Source organism: Pholcus phalangioides, unplaced genomic scaffold, assembly GCF_987345545.1.
Source record: "Pholcus phalangioides strain wild (caught in Gottingen) unplaced genomic scaffold, Ppha-v1.0 ptg000029l_1, whole genome shotgun sequence".
In the NCBI taxonomy this organism is placed as follows: domain Eukaryota; kingdom Metazoa; phylum Arthropoda; class Arachnida; order Araneae; family Pholcidae; genus Pholcus; species Pholcus phalangioides.
In genome coordinates this window covers 4,223,096-4,244,166 of record NW_028301619.1, presented here as the reverse complement: position 1 = coordinate 4,244,166, position 21,071 = coordinate 4,223,096, and the positions used below count along the sequence as shown (strand labels likewise).

At 37.5% G+C, this 21,071-nt stretch overlaps 1 protein-coding gene across 2 annotated transcripts in view; it reads left to right on the top strand.

Annotated features, from left to right (window-relative positions):
• Positions 1–21,071, top strand: part of LOC149067594 (proliferation-associated protein 2G4) — a 95,156-nt gene that overhangs the window by 19,411 nt on the left and 54,674 nt on the right. For both annotated transcript variants that reach the window (XM_089252566.1, XM_089252567.1), the window contains exon 3: positions 16,433–16,538. In XM_089252566.1, the coding sequence (XP_089108692.1) occupies positions 16,433–16,538 (106 nt within the window). The remainder of the gene's footprint in view (positions 1–16,432; positions 16,539–21,071) is intronic.

Sequence of the window (21,071 nt, the reverse complement as noted above, 5' to 3'; positions counted from 1 at the left end):
GTGGTAACTATCGATACCGCCCAATAATTACACACATGATTCTTTATACAAATACAAATACAAATGCAACGCCACAACAGGCAAAATGCCCAACGAGGTGGCTGATAAAAAGATGCCCATAAAAATATGGTTGTCATATGTTTCAAAAATACAGCAACCCAATTAAAAATGCAATTAACACAAATTACAAACAATATATACACATGATAAAATATTATACAATGCCCATAAAGAATACTTATGGTTGTCTTATTCTAAGAATGGATAGCTTCTCGATTTACCCCAACATGTTTATCGTATTTCTTTTTAAACGTGTCAATTGTGTTCAATTTACTACCTCCGGGGGTAAGCTATTCCATTTATTAACAACCCTATTGGAGAAAAATTCCCTGCGACACCATAACCTTGCATTGTCCCTCACCAATCGATACTGGTGTCCCCTTGTAAAAGCAGTCGATTGGCGGTGTACTAAAAGTTCATGGTCCATCCTATCCATCCCATTGAAAATTTTGAACACTTCGATCATATCTCCTCGACACCTGCGTTCATCCAGTGTAAACATATTCAAAAAATGAAGTCTCTCTTCATACCTCAAGCCCCGTGTGCCAATAAGGACACGCGTAGCTCTTCTCTGCACCCCTTCAACCAAGTCTATGTCCCTCTGTAGGTATGGTCTCCAAAACCTTACAGCATACTCCAGTCCAGGACGAACTAAGCCTCGAAAAAGCGGAAGAATGACTTTAGGAGAACGCGAAGAGACCTTTTTGAAAATGAGACCAAGCATTCTATTCGCTTTTTTGACAACCGCTGAACAATGTTCAGAAAACTTAAGTCGCTCGTCAATGAGAATTCCCAAATCGGTGACTCTAGTTGCATCCGGGATAGTGACACCATTCAACTCGTAAGAGAACCGTGGGTTGTTCGAACCAAAATGAGCGACCATGCACTTATCTACGCTAAACGTCATGCTCCATTCATTTGCCCATGCTGCAATCTTGTTTAAGTTGGTCTGGAGTAACTCCCTATCGCTTTCATTTCCGATTACACCCATTAGCTTCACATCATCTGCGAATTTGCTAGTAATTCCATCGATACCCTGATCGAGTTTGTCGATAAAAAGTGAAAAAAGTATGGGGCCAAGGACACTTCCCTGAGGAACTCCACTTGTGACATCTGTCCAACCAGAGAATTCCCCGTTCACCATAACTCGTTGCGACCTATCTCTTAACCACGATTCTATCCAATTCAGCAAGTTGCCCCCTATTCCAATCTCGTGTAAACGCTTCAAGAGTTTGCCATGTTGGACCCGATCGAATGCCTTCTGGAAATCAAGGTAAACAACGTCGACATTTTTGCTCTTACCCAAAGCCTTAGTCACGTAATCATAGAAGCAAAGGAGGTTAGTTACACATGACTTCCCCTTCCTGAACCCATGCTGATTATCCGACAATACATTATTCTCGTCTATCCACTTCACAAACTGCCTTTTGATGATAATTTCCAAAATTTTCGAGAGGGAGCTCGTCAAACTCACTGGACGATAATTAGACACCACTTCTCTACTACCCTTCTTAAATATCGGAACAACGTTAGCCAGTTTCCAATCTCTCGGGACGATACCCTCAGCAACACTACTCCTGTATATCTGTGCGACTGGCCCCAACAATTCATTAGCACCTTCCCTGAGAACCCTGGGATAGATATCATCTGGTCCTGGTGCTTTGCTTGCACATACATTTCTTAGAAGATTTAGGACCTCCACGTCTTCAACTTGAATATCGTTGAGCGTTTTATTACCCCATGCAACACCCGTATATCGAATATCATTATCTCCATTAAAAACCGACGCGAAAAAGTCATTGAAAGCACTACACATGCCTACATTGCTCTCTACTTTTGAGCCTCCTATCGAGAGGGGGCCAACTGTCCCCTTCCATCCATTATTGACGTATCGAAAAAATGATTTTGGGTCAGAGCCAATGTTATCTGCCAACCTAGATTCAACTTGCTTTTTACTATCCCTTATCGCTTTCTTCAACAGTCTTCTTTTATCAGTAAACAATGATAGGTCACCTCGTCCACTTTTATACTCTCTGAATGCTCTTTTCTTTTCAAGATAAAGGTTCCGCACGCTATCCGTGAACCATAGAGGGTGTGATGTACAAACACGCTTTTTTCGAACAAAGGGTATGACGTCGTGCAAAACAGAGGACAGCTTCGTACTAAATTCTTCCCATTGACTTACCACCTCTACTGATTCCAACCGGTCTTTGAAAACTTCCGCTAACCTTCTTCGCAAAACATCAAAGTTAGTTCTCCGAAAACAAGGAACCAGTCTTTTGTTATCAACCTTACCCGAGGAAAAGTTACAGTGAAATCTGACGATACGATGATCACTGGAAGAAAACTCTTCCCCCACCGAAACATGTTCAACTAGATCCTCAGAACTAGTAAGAACTAAATCCAAAATAGCAGTACCCCTAGTGGCTTCTGATACATGCTGATACAGAAAATTTTCGAGCACCAACTTAAGAAAGTCTCTTTCATACTGATTTCCAGATGAAAGGTTCTCCCAATCAATACCCGGGTAATTGAAATCCCCTAGTATGAGAACCCTCTTTCGCTTACACATGTAGGAAATTTCATCATGCATTTTGGCGATATAGTTTTGATCCCTATTCGGTGGATTGTAACAAACCCCAACAATAAGCTTATGACGTCTTTTGTTCTCAAGTTCAACCCATATGGTTTCAATATCACTTCTCTGCACGTTACACTCTCTAGCCTTCAAACATGATTTCACGTATATCAACACTCCACCCCCTTTCCTATCAGATCTATTTCTCAAAAAAGTATCGTATCCGGAGATGTGTAAGAAAGATTCATCCCCATCGTTTGCCCAAGATTCTGTAATGGCTATAAGATCCAAGTCCTCCACAACTATCATAGCTTCTAAAAAATCTTTCTTATTACCCAAGCTCCTGGCATTTATTAACACACATTTTAATTTGCCCGGTGGTTTGTTGTCAATCGAGAAGCCATCCAAGTCAGAGGTGGGTAATTCCCCGTCAGTACTGTTGTGATTATCCTTAACTAACCCGCATTCCCGACTACGTGGTCTGGGAGTAAAAAACCTGACCTAAGACTATCGTAAACCTCCCAGACCCCTCTCTTATTTAGATGGATCCCATCCGAACGAAGCCACCTATCGGTAAATGCGGGAAGCTCCAAGAACGTGACCCCAAGTGAGGAGCAAATGTCCTTCAGGCCTATATTGAATTGGTGGATCCTACTCCTATATCCCCTACTACCCCTTGGCAGCACTGGAATCACTGCCACATCTGAACCCCCCTCCCTAGCGGATAATAGTAAATCCCGGTATTCTGACAGAGACTCACTAATATTCGCTCCTACCTGATTTGTTCCCACCCACAGAATCACCCGCAAGGGCAACTTTCGGCGATGAAAAACGTCTCGAACGTTGCCAATCTTCCCCCCAGGAAGACAACAGCGCTCGAAACCCCGAAAATCCCTACACACTCGGTTCCCAAGTTCCCTAACCATAGAATCGCCGATGATTAAACCCCTATCACTATCCCCCTCTACCTCATCCACGACCACCCATTCGCCCTCTAAAATGTCGTTGTTCGTGGAGATTGCTTCTTCATCAACAGGTGGCTCGACGACCAGAGGCTCCGTTATAACCGGGCCCTCTAGCACCCTAACTTTTTCCCGTAAAGCTTCGACCTCGAGTTCCAGCCTTTTTCTAACCAAGCACCCTTTACAATTGAAACTATCAGCTACTATACCCCTAGACCAGGGAAACCTCCCGTCGCAAGCTCTACACAACACTAGTCGAGGTCGAGGCATACTAACACTATTGCTAAAGCTAGATAATAATAATAATACTTAAAAATAGGAAAATGAGAAACGTTAACTGGAATTTAAAATAATGTAAAATACATTACTATGCAAAATATACGTAAGAGATTATACGAAAAAATTACGTAAAGTAGAATGCTCAGCACTAAATCACGAAGAATAAAATAAATATGTATATAAAGAATACAACACCCTCTAAAAAAAGTATTAAGCTACGAAGTACAATTTATACTTATTAGAATTAGCTAACTATCTCAAAACACTAACACTACAACAATAGGCCCAAATGGAAGGAAAACAACGTTATTGAGAGTACCCGGGAAAAAGTATACACTGTTTGCTAACACTAACGTCCAAAAACCTACGAACTTATATCAAAGAAGCGAGCGAACCTGGCGAAAAAACAACGAAAATGAAATGCGAACGAGAAAAATAAATATAAGTCGATCGAAAATACACAACGAAAATTTTAAAAAAAAAATGAGAGCAATATAAAAAAAAAAAAAAAAAAAAAAAAAAACCACTTATCTCACAATCCAACGTGCGCTAAAAAAAAAAGAAAATCACCGCAGAATATGACCCAACAATAAACAACACGCTAAGTAAAACTCACGAGAATGAAGAAAAACACAAAGAAAGACACAAAATGGCGCACTGGCGTGTCGGTGAGCGGAGCGCGATAATAGCACGTCCGTTCCCAACGACGGCGAAGACACGAATGAAGTCGATTTCTTTGTGAGAAACTAATATGGAAAAGTGTTTTCAGTTTTTCATTTGACCCATAATTAATGAGTTATAATGCTTTAAAAATTGATGTCACTTCAAAATCCTGCTAAATTCACCAAACGTATAACTTTTTTTGAAAATGCTAAAAATATATTACTTTTCACACACACACATCCAGAAGACGAAAGATATATAAAAACAATTTTTTTTTTGTCCTTCACTTTTCAGGAAAAAGAAGAAAAACTTCTTTTGCAAGTCAATCAGAATATATTCTTTGCATCTCACAATGCCAGCTTTACAGAGGTTATACATAAGTGTTAGTCATTTTGTTTTGTTCTCCAGCAAGTACTGAGTCTATTTTATTATAGTAGACTCTCAGTAACTTGACACCCTAAAAGTATCGACAAACATTTCGACTTAAGCGGATGTCGAGTTAGCAGGGTTTCGCTCTAAATTTTTGTCTGATCATTTTTATTCAAACAATTCATTTAAATAAAATGCTAATTCTCTCATTAATTTTAATTCGGGGTTGTTTCATAATAAAATCAAAACAAAAAAATTTACCTCATGAAAAATAATCAAGTATGTTTGTTTTTCTTTCCGCAGAGAAAAAAAAATTCTACACTGTTCGGTTTATCCCGTGATTGTTCGGCTTTTTCCTGAGTGCGTAGGAATCGACGTATCACATCCACAGCTTTTAATGCATCGTGGCGAGATGGTGCAGGTACTTCATCTGAACTTTCTGATTCTATTTCTTCGGAACCTAAAGCACTTCCTCTTTGATTGATTGATTCTAGAATATCGTCGTCTTCTAAAAGTCCTGAAGTTACAAGATCAAAGTCAACGTTCACAAATTCATCTTCTATAAAATCACCTAAAGCGTTATTTATGCTTTCTCCAGATGTAATTTGATAGGAATCTTCAGATAAATTATCGTTTTCCAAAGACTCGGAACAAAAACTAACATGACGAAAGCAGTTCAGAATCGTGGCACTCCTGGCTGACTTCAACGCTGAATCAATCATTTCAATAGCATCTAAAACAGAAATTTTTGTGTCCATTCCAACAACCACAAATTTTTTTTGGTCTGTAATTTTCTGTAAAACGTTGTCATACTTAGGATAATTCCTTGATCCAGTGGTTGTGAAATTGCTGTTGAATTAGGTGGTAAAAAGCATAATTTTATTGCAGAAAGGTCCGTTATTTTTGGATGAGCGGTGCAATTATCCAAAATAAATAAAACTTTTCTTTTCTCAATTGAAAATTTTCTAACTTCCTCAACCATTGTTCGACAATCTCTGATGTCATCCATGCCTTTTTAAAGCACTGCAAGTTTTTTGATTTTCCGATAACTAACTGTTTCAAGTTTTCATAACCGTCTGAGTTTGCAGCCAAAAGAACTGTCAAACGATCTTTGTGTTTTTTACCTCCTTCACACTTTTCGTCTTTGAAGGCAAGCATTTGGTTAAGCAGAAGGCGAGAAAATAAACCAGTCTCATCACAATTAAGCACATCTGCATCTTTATATCCTTCTATCATTGGTTTCAGAATATCATTCTTCCAATTTTCAACAGTTTCTTGAGATGCAGATATGCTCTCTCCACAAACTTTCCTAAAAACAATGCCATGGCGCTCTTTGAATTATTGGTCCTGATAATGGGATTGAGTGAGATCGAGTGGATTTGAACCACAAAAGAGTTGCTTCTTCTACGTCACTGAAGTCTGATTCTTTTATGCGTTTTTTGCTTGGTTCATAAGAAGTTTCAAATGATGACAAAATTTTTCCCTTATTTTTGGCAAATGTTGAAATAGTGTTCCGTGCCACTCCATATTCTTTGGCAAGTTCACTCTTGAGTTTTACCCGATTTTAGTTTTTTCAAAATTTCAACTTTTGATTTTAAAGTATGAAGTTTGCGGGGAGCCAGCGATTGTATTCACGGCCGTAACTACCATAAAACTAAACATTTGTGAATTGGTCAAAATAGACAAATTTTAATGGTTTCTGGGTATATTGGGGCTGCTGATTTTAAAACTGGCGTTGGTTTTGTCAAATTGGCTCTAGTTTTTGAGATAATGGATAATATTAATATTTCAATATAGTCTGCAGCCCCTAATTTTTGCGTGGAAATTTTTCTTTTAACTTTTTATTCACTTTCCTATTTTATTCAATACATCATTACCAGACATCAGTGATGTTTATGTATTGATATTAAGTTTATTAATGATTTACATTTCGCACAGTTTCAGTGATTTGTATGCTGCTTGTGGCATGAGCGGATCCAGAGCTTGTTGTTGGCAGGGGTGATTTTACAAAATAATAATAAATAAAATCGGTTACACAATATGAATAGGGTGACCATACATCCTTCATTTTCTCTCGTATTTTCTGGAATAGTTCCAATTTTTTTATTTTTTTTGAAAAAATGTACTGGTTTTTCCTATTTTTAATTGAAGTTTTCTTGAATTTGTTTTAATCAAAAACATTTATACAGGCAATTTCCGACAGATTGATTGAAAAAAAATGCAATATTATCATATAAAAGTTCCGAAATTTTCATGAGTTATCACGTTTTGCTTGAGTTTTTTCTTTTTCTTGCAATGTTCTGCAATGAGCCTTCAGCTGACTGAAAATGTTCTGCAGTAAAAATTCGCATATGCTTTTCTACACTTTTCTTAAAATTCTTCCAGATTGTTCTGCAACAGCACTGGTGGTTCTGCGACATATGTTGCACATTTCGGCATATTCTGCTTTGCCCCCCCCCCCCCAATAGATCCACACCTGGCTAATGGCATTACCATTGAAATTTAACTTTCGTTTCATCCCATAAACTAGAACCGATCTGATAAAACCAATGTCAGATTCAGAATCAATGCCCCCTAAAGCACCCTAAAATCACTGAAAAATTTTTTAGAACAAAATCAGTATTGAGTAGTGTGACCAATAGGAAAAGTCTGAAACCAAAAATTATTTTGAATAGGTCAATTCATAACATAATAAATTTGATTAAAAGTTTGACTGAATTGTTATTATTTTACTGTTTTCACCAGTCGCACATTCGTCAAGCTATAATTTATATATCGTTCATTGAAGTCTTTTACACATAACAGTTTAGATGAAAATTTTAAAAAAATCAAAAGAAATATTGCGGGTTTATTGATCAACATGTAATCTGATTAAAACGACAATGTAAAATAACAATCGCACACAGTAAACACATACACATTGTATGCACTTTTCCTCAAAAAATTTGACTTGATAATAAATAATATTATTTGTCACATTTTTAAAAAAAGTGTTAATTTGGCTAAAAACAATTTAAACAGATCTCATTTGGCTAACACTTTACAAATCTGGTGACAAACTTGCCAACATAGGGGACGAAGCTAATACCTAACTTATACATAATAACAAGGTTATAATATCACATTACATAGAGGAAAAAACCATAGAGGAAGAATGCAGAACTTGGCTTCTAATGAGGTTGAATATTTCAGTCAATTTTCAAGAAGCCCCAACCCGCTGCTGGTGGAGAAATGTACTTTTGTTTGGAGTTTGGCACATAACTAACCTTTAGAAAAATAACACATCACAAAATTTCAAACCTTATAACTCATTTAATATTCGTCTGATCCAAAAACGGAAAACACTTTTCTATATTAGTTTTTCACAAGGAATAACGCATGTAAAAAATTTATTGGGCGGTTGATAGTTACCACCCTGTATATATGTGCACAAGCGCACACATATACATTTTTCAGAATTTTTACACTTTTTGTATGGAGTATGTTTTGAGGTCTTTTTAAGATGTTTCAGAAACGTGCGAGCATCATAGTTGGAGATATCTCAGATGTTGGTGACACGAACTTTCTTGTTTTTCAAAGTAGTTTTGAGCTAGTTTCTTGGTGTGGGAATACATGGATGATACCTTCAAATCTTTGTGCAGATCAGTGAGGCGGAAAAAATGTGGTGCTCCTGTATGAAGCGCCTGAGGACACTTCTAGAATCATTGTAGTTTGTACATGTTGCTCTTAGATGCGAAAGCCCAAGCTGGAGCACCATGTATTGACACTGGACAAATGATTAGATTCTCCAAGAGGATCTGAGCCTTTTTGATTTTGTTCTTGGTATGACTCCTGAAGTTGAGTCTTTCATCCAGGGTGACACCTAGGTACTTAGTTTGAGTCAATGGCGCAATATCTTGTCGCTCTGCGATGATTTTTGTGTGTTTTGGGATAACTTGGTTTGTGAGCCATATTATCACACATTTGTTCACATTCAACTTGGCATTGCTATATGCATTTCATCTTTCGCCATTTGTGATCAGCTCCTGGAGGTTACTTAGCCCCTTCAAGGGTTTCTGGTCAGTTGAAATTAATATAACGTCAGCGTGTAAACCTATGGTGCGAAAGAGCACCATAGGATAATCATTCATGAAAATATTGTGGATCATCAGGGCCAAGTTGAAACCTTGGTTAACTCCTGCTGTTATACATCTTTTTTCTGATAAGTCATTTATCTTGATCTGAAAAGTACAAAAAGATAAATATGAACTCAAAAATTTGATTATGATTTAGGGGTAGCCCTATCTATCATTTTGAAAAACAGCCAGTAAATGCCAAATTTTATCACAAGCCCGAGTAATCTTTATCATTTTTAGCTGCTTGTAGGCATTTGATCATCCTAACGAGCTGGTGAACTGTTCCGTGCTCTTCCTTGAAACCAAACTGTTTCATTCGGTCTAAGTTGAATTTATTAGTAAATTTGATCAGTCTTGCAGCAAACACCCTCTCAAATAACTAGGATAGATGAAAAAGAAGGTTGACCAGGTGAAATTATTTTTATTCGGGGTTGGTAAAAAAAATTTTTTTTTGGTTTAAACCGGCTTTTTTTTATTTTAATAGCATTTACATTAAGAACAATATTTCTGAAAAGTCATCCAGTCTTCTAATAATTAATTAAAATAAGGTGTTTATTAATGTCATTAACACAATTCCTGTATTAATTAATCTAAATATTTCTTTCATTTTAATAAAAACCAACTTTTGCTATTTTATTGTGTAACTCAAAGAAATATTTTGTGTTTGAAAATTGTTAATATCATTAACCCTATAATAAAGATGTTTTCTCCACTGACTTTCAGTAAGTTTAATTAGGATGCTATTTTGCAAAAACTAGGCAAATACAATGTGGTTAATGAAGCATCATTAATGCAGGCTAATTAGAAATGATTAACATGTGATATATACAGAGTGATTATAACTAAAGTTTTGATTTCAAAACACTAAAATGAAGCCACTGGTCAGAATGACTTGATATTTTGCATGAATGTTCCTGAGACATTGGAATTTTGTTATGGCGAAGGGGAAAAAACTTAGAAATGTAAAATAGACGACGCTGTACCCATCCAGCACATGGGAAATTTGTTTGCCAGTCAAGGCAAATTGATAATGCAATTAGTATGGCACAATTTCGTAATTTATGGATGAGGTGAAGAACGAAAGTACTTGTTCAACCACAGATCGGAGTAGGCCTATGCCATGATATTGATGTGAATGTGCTTTCAATTCACTAAAGTTTGCGATCTGACACTGCACATAACATTCTGGGGTACCCCCAAAGCCAAAAGTTGCAAGGGTTACAGTCGCGTTTACCTGTCAGTTGAACATGGTGGCCAGGTGTCGTGTCATGTTGTTATTGTCAAAATGTGTGTGTTTCTTCAGCAGCTACTTCGCTGGTGTTGCAATGTGCATCTTGATAAAAGTTGTGCTATCCACCAGGACTGGACAAATCAAAAGAAAATTAGGTACCAGCCAAATTTGTTAAGAGTGAAGCATGTTTTTCCCCAAGAAAGTCCCGAGTAATTTTTTTTTACTTTTCCGGGACTTTATGACCCATTCTCATGTTGGTAGACACATTATTATGAAGTCAAAGAAAAATTGTCGTGTACTTACATTTCATTTTAGCAATGATCCATATAAAATTTCAGGTGGCAAAACTGATTTTCTAGTCAGCCCGGCATCTGGGATTTGTCCAGCCCTGCTATTCAGCACACGAGTGGTGCAGTGGTAAGATGCTCATCTTCCACTATGAAGGTTGCTGTCAAGGTCCAATGGTTTGAATCCAGCCAAAAAGAACATCAGAAGCAGGTTCTTTACCGCCTGGGGCGATCACCGATAGTTGGCGCCTTCACTTTCCACCCAACTCCACTGTTGAAAATTTCCATATGGTAGTATATGAACCGGAGTTGGTGTGTGGTAAAGTAGACCTGCTATTCACCCACAGATGCTGTTGAAGTGCCAAATGATATGGTTGCGTAAAATAGATTATACTGTTGGCCAGGTACAGCATCATCTACTTGTACATTTTAAAGGTTTTTTTTTATATTTTGGTAAAGAAAATTCCATTGCTTCATGCAATGCACCCATGAAAATATTCAAGCAATTCTGACCAGCAGTTTTCATTCGTATTTTGGAATCAGAACTTCTTAATTATAATCGCCCTGTATATAACTGATTATTTTTCATAAATCTCTTACATCCCCTAACTGTACTGTTACTGTGATTCGCCTGCTGCCCTTCGTAGAGAAAGGCCACACAATATTTTGCTCCGGCCGACACGCAAACTGTCACAATGCTAGCGACGCGTATCTGGTTCACCCCTGGGTAAAAAATTAGCCTTTTTCCATCAACCAACTTTTCACGTGGTAGTGAAGCGTTGTAGCCGGCGCCATCTTGATTTCTATTGGCATCATGCATCGCTAGAATAAACAATTAAGCATGCGGTAATTAGGCAAATAACAACTGTTGGATTGCCGATTCAAGTGTTCTCCATCTGTGCCCAGCTGACTCGAAGCAAGCAGGCTGAGGTAAAAGTGTTCAGACGACCGAAGTGAGCAAGACCAGTGCGATGCCAGGAGATCTGAACAATAGCATCACAGGGCCAGAACTGCAAAATTCCGGAAAATTTTGAGCTAAAAATTATTGTGTGTTAGTCCTTTTTAGTTAATCATTGTAGGAGTACTTCGGGTTCCGGAATATATTCAGGTTAGTGTTATATATATTTGTATGTCATTTAGCCAGAACTTTTTCTTGACATTTTGCACATGCCATTTCCATAGTGGTCATCGTTTGATCAGATGTTTTTTTTTAATCCGCGCGCCACGTATGTTTTTGTAAATTTCTCATCGTTTAACGTAGCCACGTTTTTGTATATTTTTCCCCCTGGCTCCATTTTTCTTTGTTCAGACATCCCTCCACAGGATAGGTAGCTAGTATTTCGTTCTTCGCTGTAATCTTTTTTTGGGTTTTTCTGTTCGCCCTCGTAGTTGAATAGCCATTCTGTAGTACTTCATGTAATATATATATATATATATATATATATAGTGTACTTGTTTTTTTTTTATTCTCTTAGTTTTATACAATATTTCTCGAAATGACAATCTTAGATATATTCACATGCACGTGCAGAGCCACACTCTGTAATTAGATTTAATTAAATTTTCCATAGTTCGTTTTTAGTGCAAGGTCGTATTTAGTAACACACAAAACTGACATGTCTTCTCACTGGGACTATCACTTGACAACCAATTCCTTGGATGATGTCTCTACAATGGGAAACGATACCACCTTCCCCGACATGCTCGGCACAACAACAAATGAATCTGACAAAACACCCAAAGAGTTGATAGGTGAAATTAGGGAGATTAGCTCTGGTAACAATAGCTCGGAAGAAAGCCGCCTGACCAATAGAAATATTGGTCAGGCGGCTAAGTCGCCAAGTCGACCAATATTTCTATTGGTCAGGCTGTCTAACAGTTCACAAACTGTTAGACAGCCTAGAGTCCAGGATCATCAAACTTGAGCTGACCACAACAACACAAGTGAGGAATGCAATGGACAAGGACATCCAGACAGATTTTTTTCCATGCCTTCGCCTCTACCCAAACCCCACCCTTCTTCACATCAATCTTTGATGATATTCCAAATGTTATTCCCACACTTTCATCTGAAACCCAAACATCTTCTCTAGCTGTTTCTCAATTCCAGCCTCTCTCCACTACATCCACCAACATTCCACTTCCTTCTCAACCCTTTCTTCTCTCCCTGTTACCTCCACTCTCAACCTGTCCTTCACTTCCTCTCATTTTTCTCTCGTACCACCTCCGTCCTTCTCTTGACCTCTTTCCCCAAAATCCTCCCCTTGCATCTCCACTGAACCTTCCAATCGTCACTTTGGACAACCTTCTAATATCCTGCATCCTGTGCTTTACACCCTTCCCCCTATCAAATCCCAGCACACCCTGTTAAAACCTTGCAACAAACTTTCATCTAAAACTCTGTGTGCTAAACTTTCACAACCTGCAATCAAAGCACCCTCAACCTCTGCTCACCATCCTACCTCTTCAACCTCTGCTCAAAGTCCTACCGCTTCAACCTCTGCTCAACATGCTACCACTTCAACCTCTGCTCAACAAGCCCTCTACTGCTTCAACCTCTTCTTCCAACACTGTTAACTGTTGCACTGACCCCCCCCCCCTCTTTACCTCAATCATATGCTCAACTTCTCCATCTCAACAGACAGGTATACACCCACCTGATACAATTCAAAAGTCTGATAGACAATGAGCAGGCCAAGCTCAAGGCATTCCTGAGAGCTAAAGTCAATCTACCGGCACACAACATCAGCATTCAAAAAATAAGACGATCAGGAGTGGTATAGCTATAGACCTACCCACTGAGGAAGACGAGCACCGGCTCGAGAAGCTGACACAACAACACAACTCAAAATGGCAGGCAAAGACCTCCATGACAACACAACGACCTCCATGGCAACACAACCAAAACTCATCATTTATGGCGTTCCGAGCAACACAACTGACCAACAAGTTATTGACGCCATATCTACAATTGCGCAGGCACCCGGGCATATCAACATAGATTCTAGAATTCTCGACCAAACCAGAAACAACACACATTGTAGTGGCTGTCCCTGGTAGGGTACTAGAACACATTCTGCTGGCAAAATCACTTTTCATACACTGGGAAAGTTACCGACTGCGTGAGTACCTTCAAGTACGATGCTGCACAAGGTGCCAATCCCACAAATACACTGCAGGCCAGTGCTAGTCAGAAACATTGTATTGTGCCACCTGCTTCGGTAGGCACAATACATACACATGCACAGCGGATCGTGTCAGGTGTTCAACTGTTTAATGAGCAATGACGAGCACTACACAAAATACCCGACAGGACACACAGCATCTTCCCCAGCATGTCATTGCTATAGGGCTTTAACCGAACAGCTGAGGAAGAAAATAAACTGCAAATCTCTTAATATTTTAAATAAAAATCCCCTCAGTACAATTATCTAATACAAAACTAAATCCTAAATCTCAAAATGAGCTCAAATAGAATGCCAGATGTCATGTCCCATCTCCTTCCTACACAATTAATTAATAAATCTAGCATTAAACTAATCCAACTTAATTGCATCCATATGAAAGTGCCCATGGATAAACTTCCAATAATCTCAAATAAATACCAAATCGACATATTCCTCATCCAGGAACCCTACATCTACAATAAAAGAATACCCAAAATCATGGTCGGTCTGGCTCGCAAAAGAAAATTAAGCTGCGATAGTCTGTCCTAACCGAAACATTTAAACCAATTTTAATTGAGACCCTTAATTACACCGTTGCCATTAAACATTCTTTCAACAACAAGCCTCTTACTCTGATTTCAGCCTACGCCCCTCCCCATAGTAACCTGAAAGAAATACTCGCTGAAATTGCAATTATCCTCGATGCAATCAAACCGGAACAAGTACTGAGCATTTGAGTCGGACCACTGTCATTTTCTGCACACGAGGGCTAATTAGACTGGGACCTACAATTTATTGCAGATTCTGAACGGCAGGCTTGTTTTTTATACTCATCGAGAGGTTGGTGCGCTAACCCCTCGATGGGGGCTCCCTTCGGTAGCAATTTTCTGCTGCGGTCAAGTCACCGTTTTTTGTTGTACCCCTGTGTCAGGAAAGTTTTCAGGCAAGGACGAACCGGGTATCAAACTCGTGACACCTCTAAACATCATTTGGTACTTTAGGCGAGTATCTTATCGACCGGGCTACCGCGCCCTAACAAGCACTGATAGAGTCTGATCTAAATGGACAAAATCCACTATGGAACTATACGAGGCTTAACAGAGGCAAAGAGATAGAGCAATTCATTGGCGTACATGATCTTTTTCTCCATAACTCAGACCCACCATTCATGGCGACAAAAAAGGCTGGCCCGACCTAACTCTCTCAACAAACACACATAGTGCAATGTCTAAATAGAAATATAACAGACTTCTCAGCCAGCCTTTATAAATACATTCTGATAGAACTTAGCATCTCTGCCAACACTATCTCACTCACAAGATTCAAAAGTAAATTTGGTGTCTCTAAACTTAATAAGGATCTCTGGGACATCCCCAAATTAATAACTTTAATTAATAATTGCCACACTTTGGAGGATCTCAACGCCCAAACGGAAGCATTGGAAAACTTAATTTTCCTGGCTTGCCATAAATCTCTCAAAAAGAAAACATCCAAACTTAATATTAAAACCTCCTGGTGGACCTCCAAGTAAATGACACGCAAAATAAATTCAAAGCTCTACGGCTTAGAACACAAGAAGCCTCCCCAGGTGAAAAACCCAGACTTTTTATAATATTTAAACGTGGAAGAGCAAAATTTTATAAACTGATTCGTAAATCAAAAAGAGAAACCTTCAGAGACTTCTGTAATAAAACTTCTAATCCTTATGGTAAACAATATAAAACAGTTAAATCCAAAAGCACCATCCCCTCCCAGCTTTTCAAACTTCTTGGAGAAGATGCACAAGGAACCCAAAGAGATTTTGCTAATATAATTCTGGGAAAACTCTTTCCCACACCATGTAACACGTCCTCCGCACAGAGCACTAACACTACGACACATCGTCTAACTACAATGACCCTCCATTCGGTCTGGCCGAATTAGATAGGATTATAAAACTGATCCCCGCAAACACAGCGCCCCCCCCCCCCGGCCCTGATAGTATTGACGGCCCAATAATCAAGCATGTACACAAACAATATCCAACTCTCGCTGTTCAATAAATGCCTTGAACTAAAAACATTCCCCAACATCTTTAAGATAGGGCAAGTAATACTGTTTCTAAAACCAGATGTAATCGACTCGTATCGTTCAATAACTTTTTTGCTTGTAGGAGGTAAATGTCTAGAAAAACTTTTGACTCAGACTCAACTTTCACTTGGAATTTCAAAACTATAACTCTAACCTTCAATTCGACTAAGTCAGGTAATTCTATAGATGATGCCCTCAACCTAATACTCACTAAAATTAACGAATTCAAGAGCAAAGAACTGGACGTCACCTTTATAAGTATCAATATCAAAGGAGCTTTTAACAACCTGACCTTCCTCAATAAACCATTCATACAGTTCATCGTCGTATGACCAGGACACCGACGAGGAGGATGTGGTAGCGAAATTCCCTCTCGATTTTTAACTAAAGATCAGATCCTTATTAAGATTCAGAAGATGGCACATTCCCAGTTGACTTTTCTTTATGAGTTCACCATGGCATAATATCCGGAAAAAAGTCTTTCATATATTGGGTAGAAATCATCACGTTCTCTCATTTGCCTAAACTAGTCATCATGCTAGTGTACTGATAGTTTTAGATGTCAATAGTATTTTATATAGTTTTTTAGAAACAATTATTAGCATATGGTGCTCTTTTACCTCTACAATTCATTTTTTATTTTTATCTTAGGAATTGCATTCCCTACGTGTGTCTGTGTGAATAATTGTATATGTCACTTTTCACCTCTGGAGACTGAAGCTGAATACATATTAGTTGAGGGTGATATGGTCAAATTGTGAGTATGCTTCAATCCATGTACTGTATATTCACTCTTTAGTGTATATCAAATATATGATCTTATTAAGTATTATCCAAAGGGTAAAATTATTTTATGGTTTATTCTAGGGTTAAATTAAAATATGAAAAGAGTATAGTAGTACAACCACCAGAAGAGTTTCTGGAATGCTCCTCCGTAAAAAACGTCCATTTTGATGTGGGAGAAAGGAATTCTCCTTAGTTGCTGGTATTAGTCTTGGTGCAAATCCATTTTCGTCGCCAAGTCATTTCTGCCATTCCATTAGTGTAATTTTGCTCTCGAAACATGTGCTTTGAACCTCATATAAAAAAATTCTTTACACATTGTGAAAGTTTCTTTAATAAATTTCAGTTACATCAATTTTATTTATTTCATTGATAACTTTTTATAATTTTAAATACTTCAGTTAATCAAATATTATGATTCAAACGACAACTGTAAACATTCATTCTGAAGTCAGGAGGAAGGGGAGAAAGGACGCGTGGTATCAACCCTTGAGTTTATTTTTTTCCTCATTTTTCCCTACTGAAGAATGAACCTTATCTTTTCACCATGAAAGGTCATACAAGGGTAGAGGCCATCTTTCCGTGGTCACACTATACATAACATTTTTCTTAGATAAAACATTTGAAAATTAAAGCAAATATATTTAAAATTTTGAAAACCTAGACTTTTGGAGATGGGTACTGTCTTCGTCAAAATGTCTTGAATGTCTTTGGTACATTTAGTTATTTTAATTTTGTTTTCTGTTAAGCCCACAGAACATGCTAACTTTCTCAATAAAAGTAAAAAATCTGCTCGAAATCTGTGACTTCATAAAGTGTTTTGAAATTTTAAAAATTAACATGAAAATGAAGGATTTGAATTCACAAAATAAATTGAATTATGTGTAGAAAGTATGAAGAGATAGTATTTTTTCGGACTGAAATATACTGAGAAATTGAATTTTCTGGATGTTATGTGCTGAAGCTGATATTTGGAAAGAAAAGTGATTTGTCTCCTCCGGGAATCAAACCCGGATCCCCTTGCATACCGGGCAAGCACACTTGCTAGGCTACTTTTCTGCTAAGGCCATTGGAAGTATTTTATACCTATAGGTGTACTGCTTCATCTCAATGCATGAAAATCTGATTTTTGAATAAATGCTAGAGTGCATGGATTCTTTCTACGGAATACTGTGAGTACTTGAGCACCCAATGTTTATGTAACAAAAACACTGCTATGGCTATGTTATTAAGTGCACTGCCATGACAGGCCCGCCATTTGGGGGGGGGGGGCATTGCCCCCCACCCTGGCTTTTGAAAATGCACTACAAATGGTATATATATATATATATACAAATATATATATGTATATGTGTACCTTTAGTACGTGCTCTTTGCCCCCCACCCCGGAAAAAGTTGAAATGACGGCCCTGTGCCGTGACCTTTCAGTGAAATTTTTAGGAAGCTTACATAGTGCTTAAGATACCAAATGAGAAAATGGAGTTGCTGGTGCGTGATTCTCAATGCAGTCGCTTTACGTAAAAGAAAAGAATAAATAGAATCATCCCACGTGATGGAGCCATTCTGCATGTCATGCTTAGAGAACTACAATTTGGCATTACTTTTTGTAATACCTTAAAATGATAGAGAGTAATATAAATATTAAAATTTTGTGCAGTTCCCAGTAACAAAAATCTCATATAAATCTATATCTTTATAATTCTAAAAGGATTTTATTCCTTGACATTTAAATTTGACAATATATCTAACAGAAATTCATAGTTATATATCAAATGATACATGCCTGGTGACTATGATTTGGTGACAGACTTTCTAGTCTGCAGAAAACATTAGTACAAAGGGGGGGGGGAAAGGAGCTGTAAGGAATTTGACGAAAGTTGCTGTCGTAACATCGCTGCAACAAGAGGTTTCACTGCCTTACAACAAAAAGAAATTGATTGTCAAGAGAGTATTGGGCAATGAGGATTTGTAGTATACAATATTAAAATTTTAAAACATGTAAATTGAACTAAAATAGCTAAATTCAAAGAATTAAGCAGTATATTCATTGAAGAAAGTAAGAATTCTGAATCTCTTCTTAAAATAAAGGTGATTATAAGAATAGAAATTAATCTAATTTTGTAAGGAATTTTATGATCTTTGAAAAATATTAAAACCTTAATGAACCAACTGAAACTTCTCAGTAGAGAGAATATTAGATCAAAAAAAATTCAGCTATTTCAAATAATGATTAAATAAATTGAATAAATTATATTTTCATAATAAGTGAACATTTATTTAAAAAAATTCTAATTTATATTTATTAATAATTATATATTATATTAATAATGTATATGCCAATTGGCCTGACCAATGTCCAAAATTAGGGCTTTCGTCTGCTCCTATATATCTATCCCAGACCTGCCAACTTTCCAGATTTAGGCCAGAGACTCCGGATTTTTTCCCTACTACGACTCTCTGGATTTGTTAAAAATTTCTCTGGATTTTTGCAGAAAATTAGATTTGGAAGAATTTTTTTTTTTTTATTTCTTTCAGTTCAGAATTCTTTATTTCCTCAGCTTTCACAATGTTAGGACATCAATGACTGCAGTCGCCGTTGAGGAAAACACCTATAGAGAGGACAGCCATAGTTCACGGAACCTACTCGGTGGAAGATATCACTTTTGTTGAGCAGCCATAAAAAATATCTTGGTGACCACTTTTAAACATACTGGCAGTGACCTGACTTTGTTTACTTAGCGTTTATCGGCAACCATTTATCAGGAGATAGTCTTGTTTGCCAACATCCCTGTATATTTATTGCATTCTGTTAACAACCACGTGGAAACACAATAACAGAGAGAGATAGATTGTACACCACAGGATATGTGATACCACCGGAGCTTTTTTTTCGTCAGCAGCCTTATATTTTGACGTTTTTTTAAAATTGTTTTTTCTGGTCAAACTTCTTGTTACAAAAAAAATTTAATATATTCTTTTTGACTGGGCCCACGCAAGGGGGTCCCCCCTCAGGAAAAGCTATGGATTCCTGGATTCCAAAAATTGGTACATCTGTATTTTATACCCATAAATATTTCAAACATACAAAAGTGCATAGTTTACTGAAATAAGTTGCACATTAGCATTTCGCTACTTTGAGAAAAAAAATTACCTGTAATCTACATGAGTAAATTTTATTCCCTCTTTAATGAAATCTTAGGAAATTTGAGGAAAGAGTTTGTGATTTTCAGCGAAAATGTTGCTTCTACTAAATGTTGCGTCCATGTGCAGTCTGTTACGTTATAAAAATATACACATATTTTGCTGATTTTGCATATAATTCTTTATTCTCACTTGTACTCTGTGGATTATGCACAGGAAATTACGGTATGCTTGGTGGGGGTTGCATGAAATTGTGGGATTTTTATGTGAAAATTACAGAACTTTTGGGTTTTTGAGGTTGGTAGGTCTGCTATCCCTATGATTCGGGATCATCCCCACGTTGGCGTATTTTTTTGTGATAATTAGTGGCCATTTATAATTGGCCATTTAGCTGTGCCAACCCTAATGATCAAATGAATTTTAATATCGATATCTTAGTTATCCATGTATATAGGGATCAACATATAGGGGCCTGCCAAAGCTCAGTGATAGCCTGAAATTTGGACATCAGCCGAATGAACTAGGCTGGCCAGTTCATCAAGTGGCCAACTTTGGGCTTTGACAATAACATATATACTGTGAAACCTGTCTCTCTAATGGAATCAAAATATAATCTGCTCAATGATTAGTTGCGCTTTTATAAAACTGAAATCTGTCTGAAACAATATTGTTTCAATCTATTGATGTTCCATAGTGCGAATGTACAGGTTTCACTGTATATATTTCATTATTTAAGAGAAAAAACAATAGCCTATATATATAATCTAGATTTTGCCGCTATGGTGGTTGAGTGGTCATAGTGACAAACTCGCATCACGAGGATCCAAGTTCAAACCCTACCTTCGCCGCAGTGGTGGCCGACTGAAGTTGGTTTTCTGTGGTTCCCAACTTCGAGGCACGAATGCGAGCCATTCTCCCCATTAAAAAGTCTCACTGCAGAGAACAACAGTCCTTACAACAGTATAATTATTCATTTAGTACACTTCACTCACTATGAGTTGAGAAAAAACTCATAGTTAAAAAAAAAACTGATTGCAAATGGTAGCACTACACATAACAAGCATTACACAGAAACAAAACTTCATGGAAAATTCACTATGCGTACACACACATTCCAATATGTACCAATTCATTAGAAGTTCTGAAGAGGAATATGAACGAGGTGCATGTCTGGTTTAGTAGTAGTAGTAGCCTATTCTCTAGATTGTTCTCCAAATTTTACATCCAGGAAAATAATTGCCTCACATCTGTACTTTCAAACTTTTATTACATGTGACATATTTTTTACTGTTAAATCTTTGAGTTGATTAAAATAATGTGCTGAGTATCTGAAACTATATAGTTTTTTAATAATCAGCTTTATCAA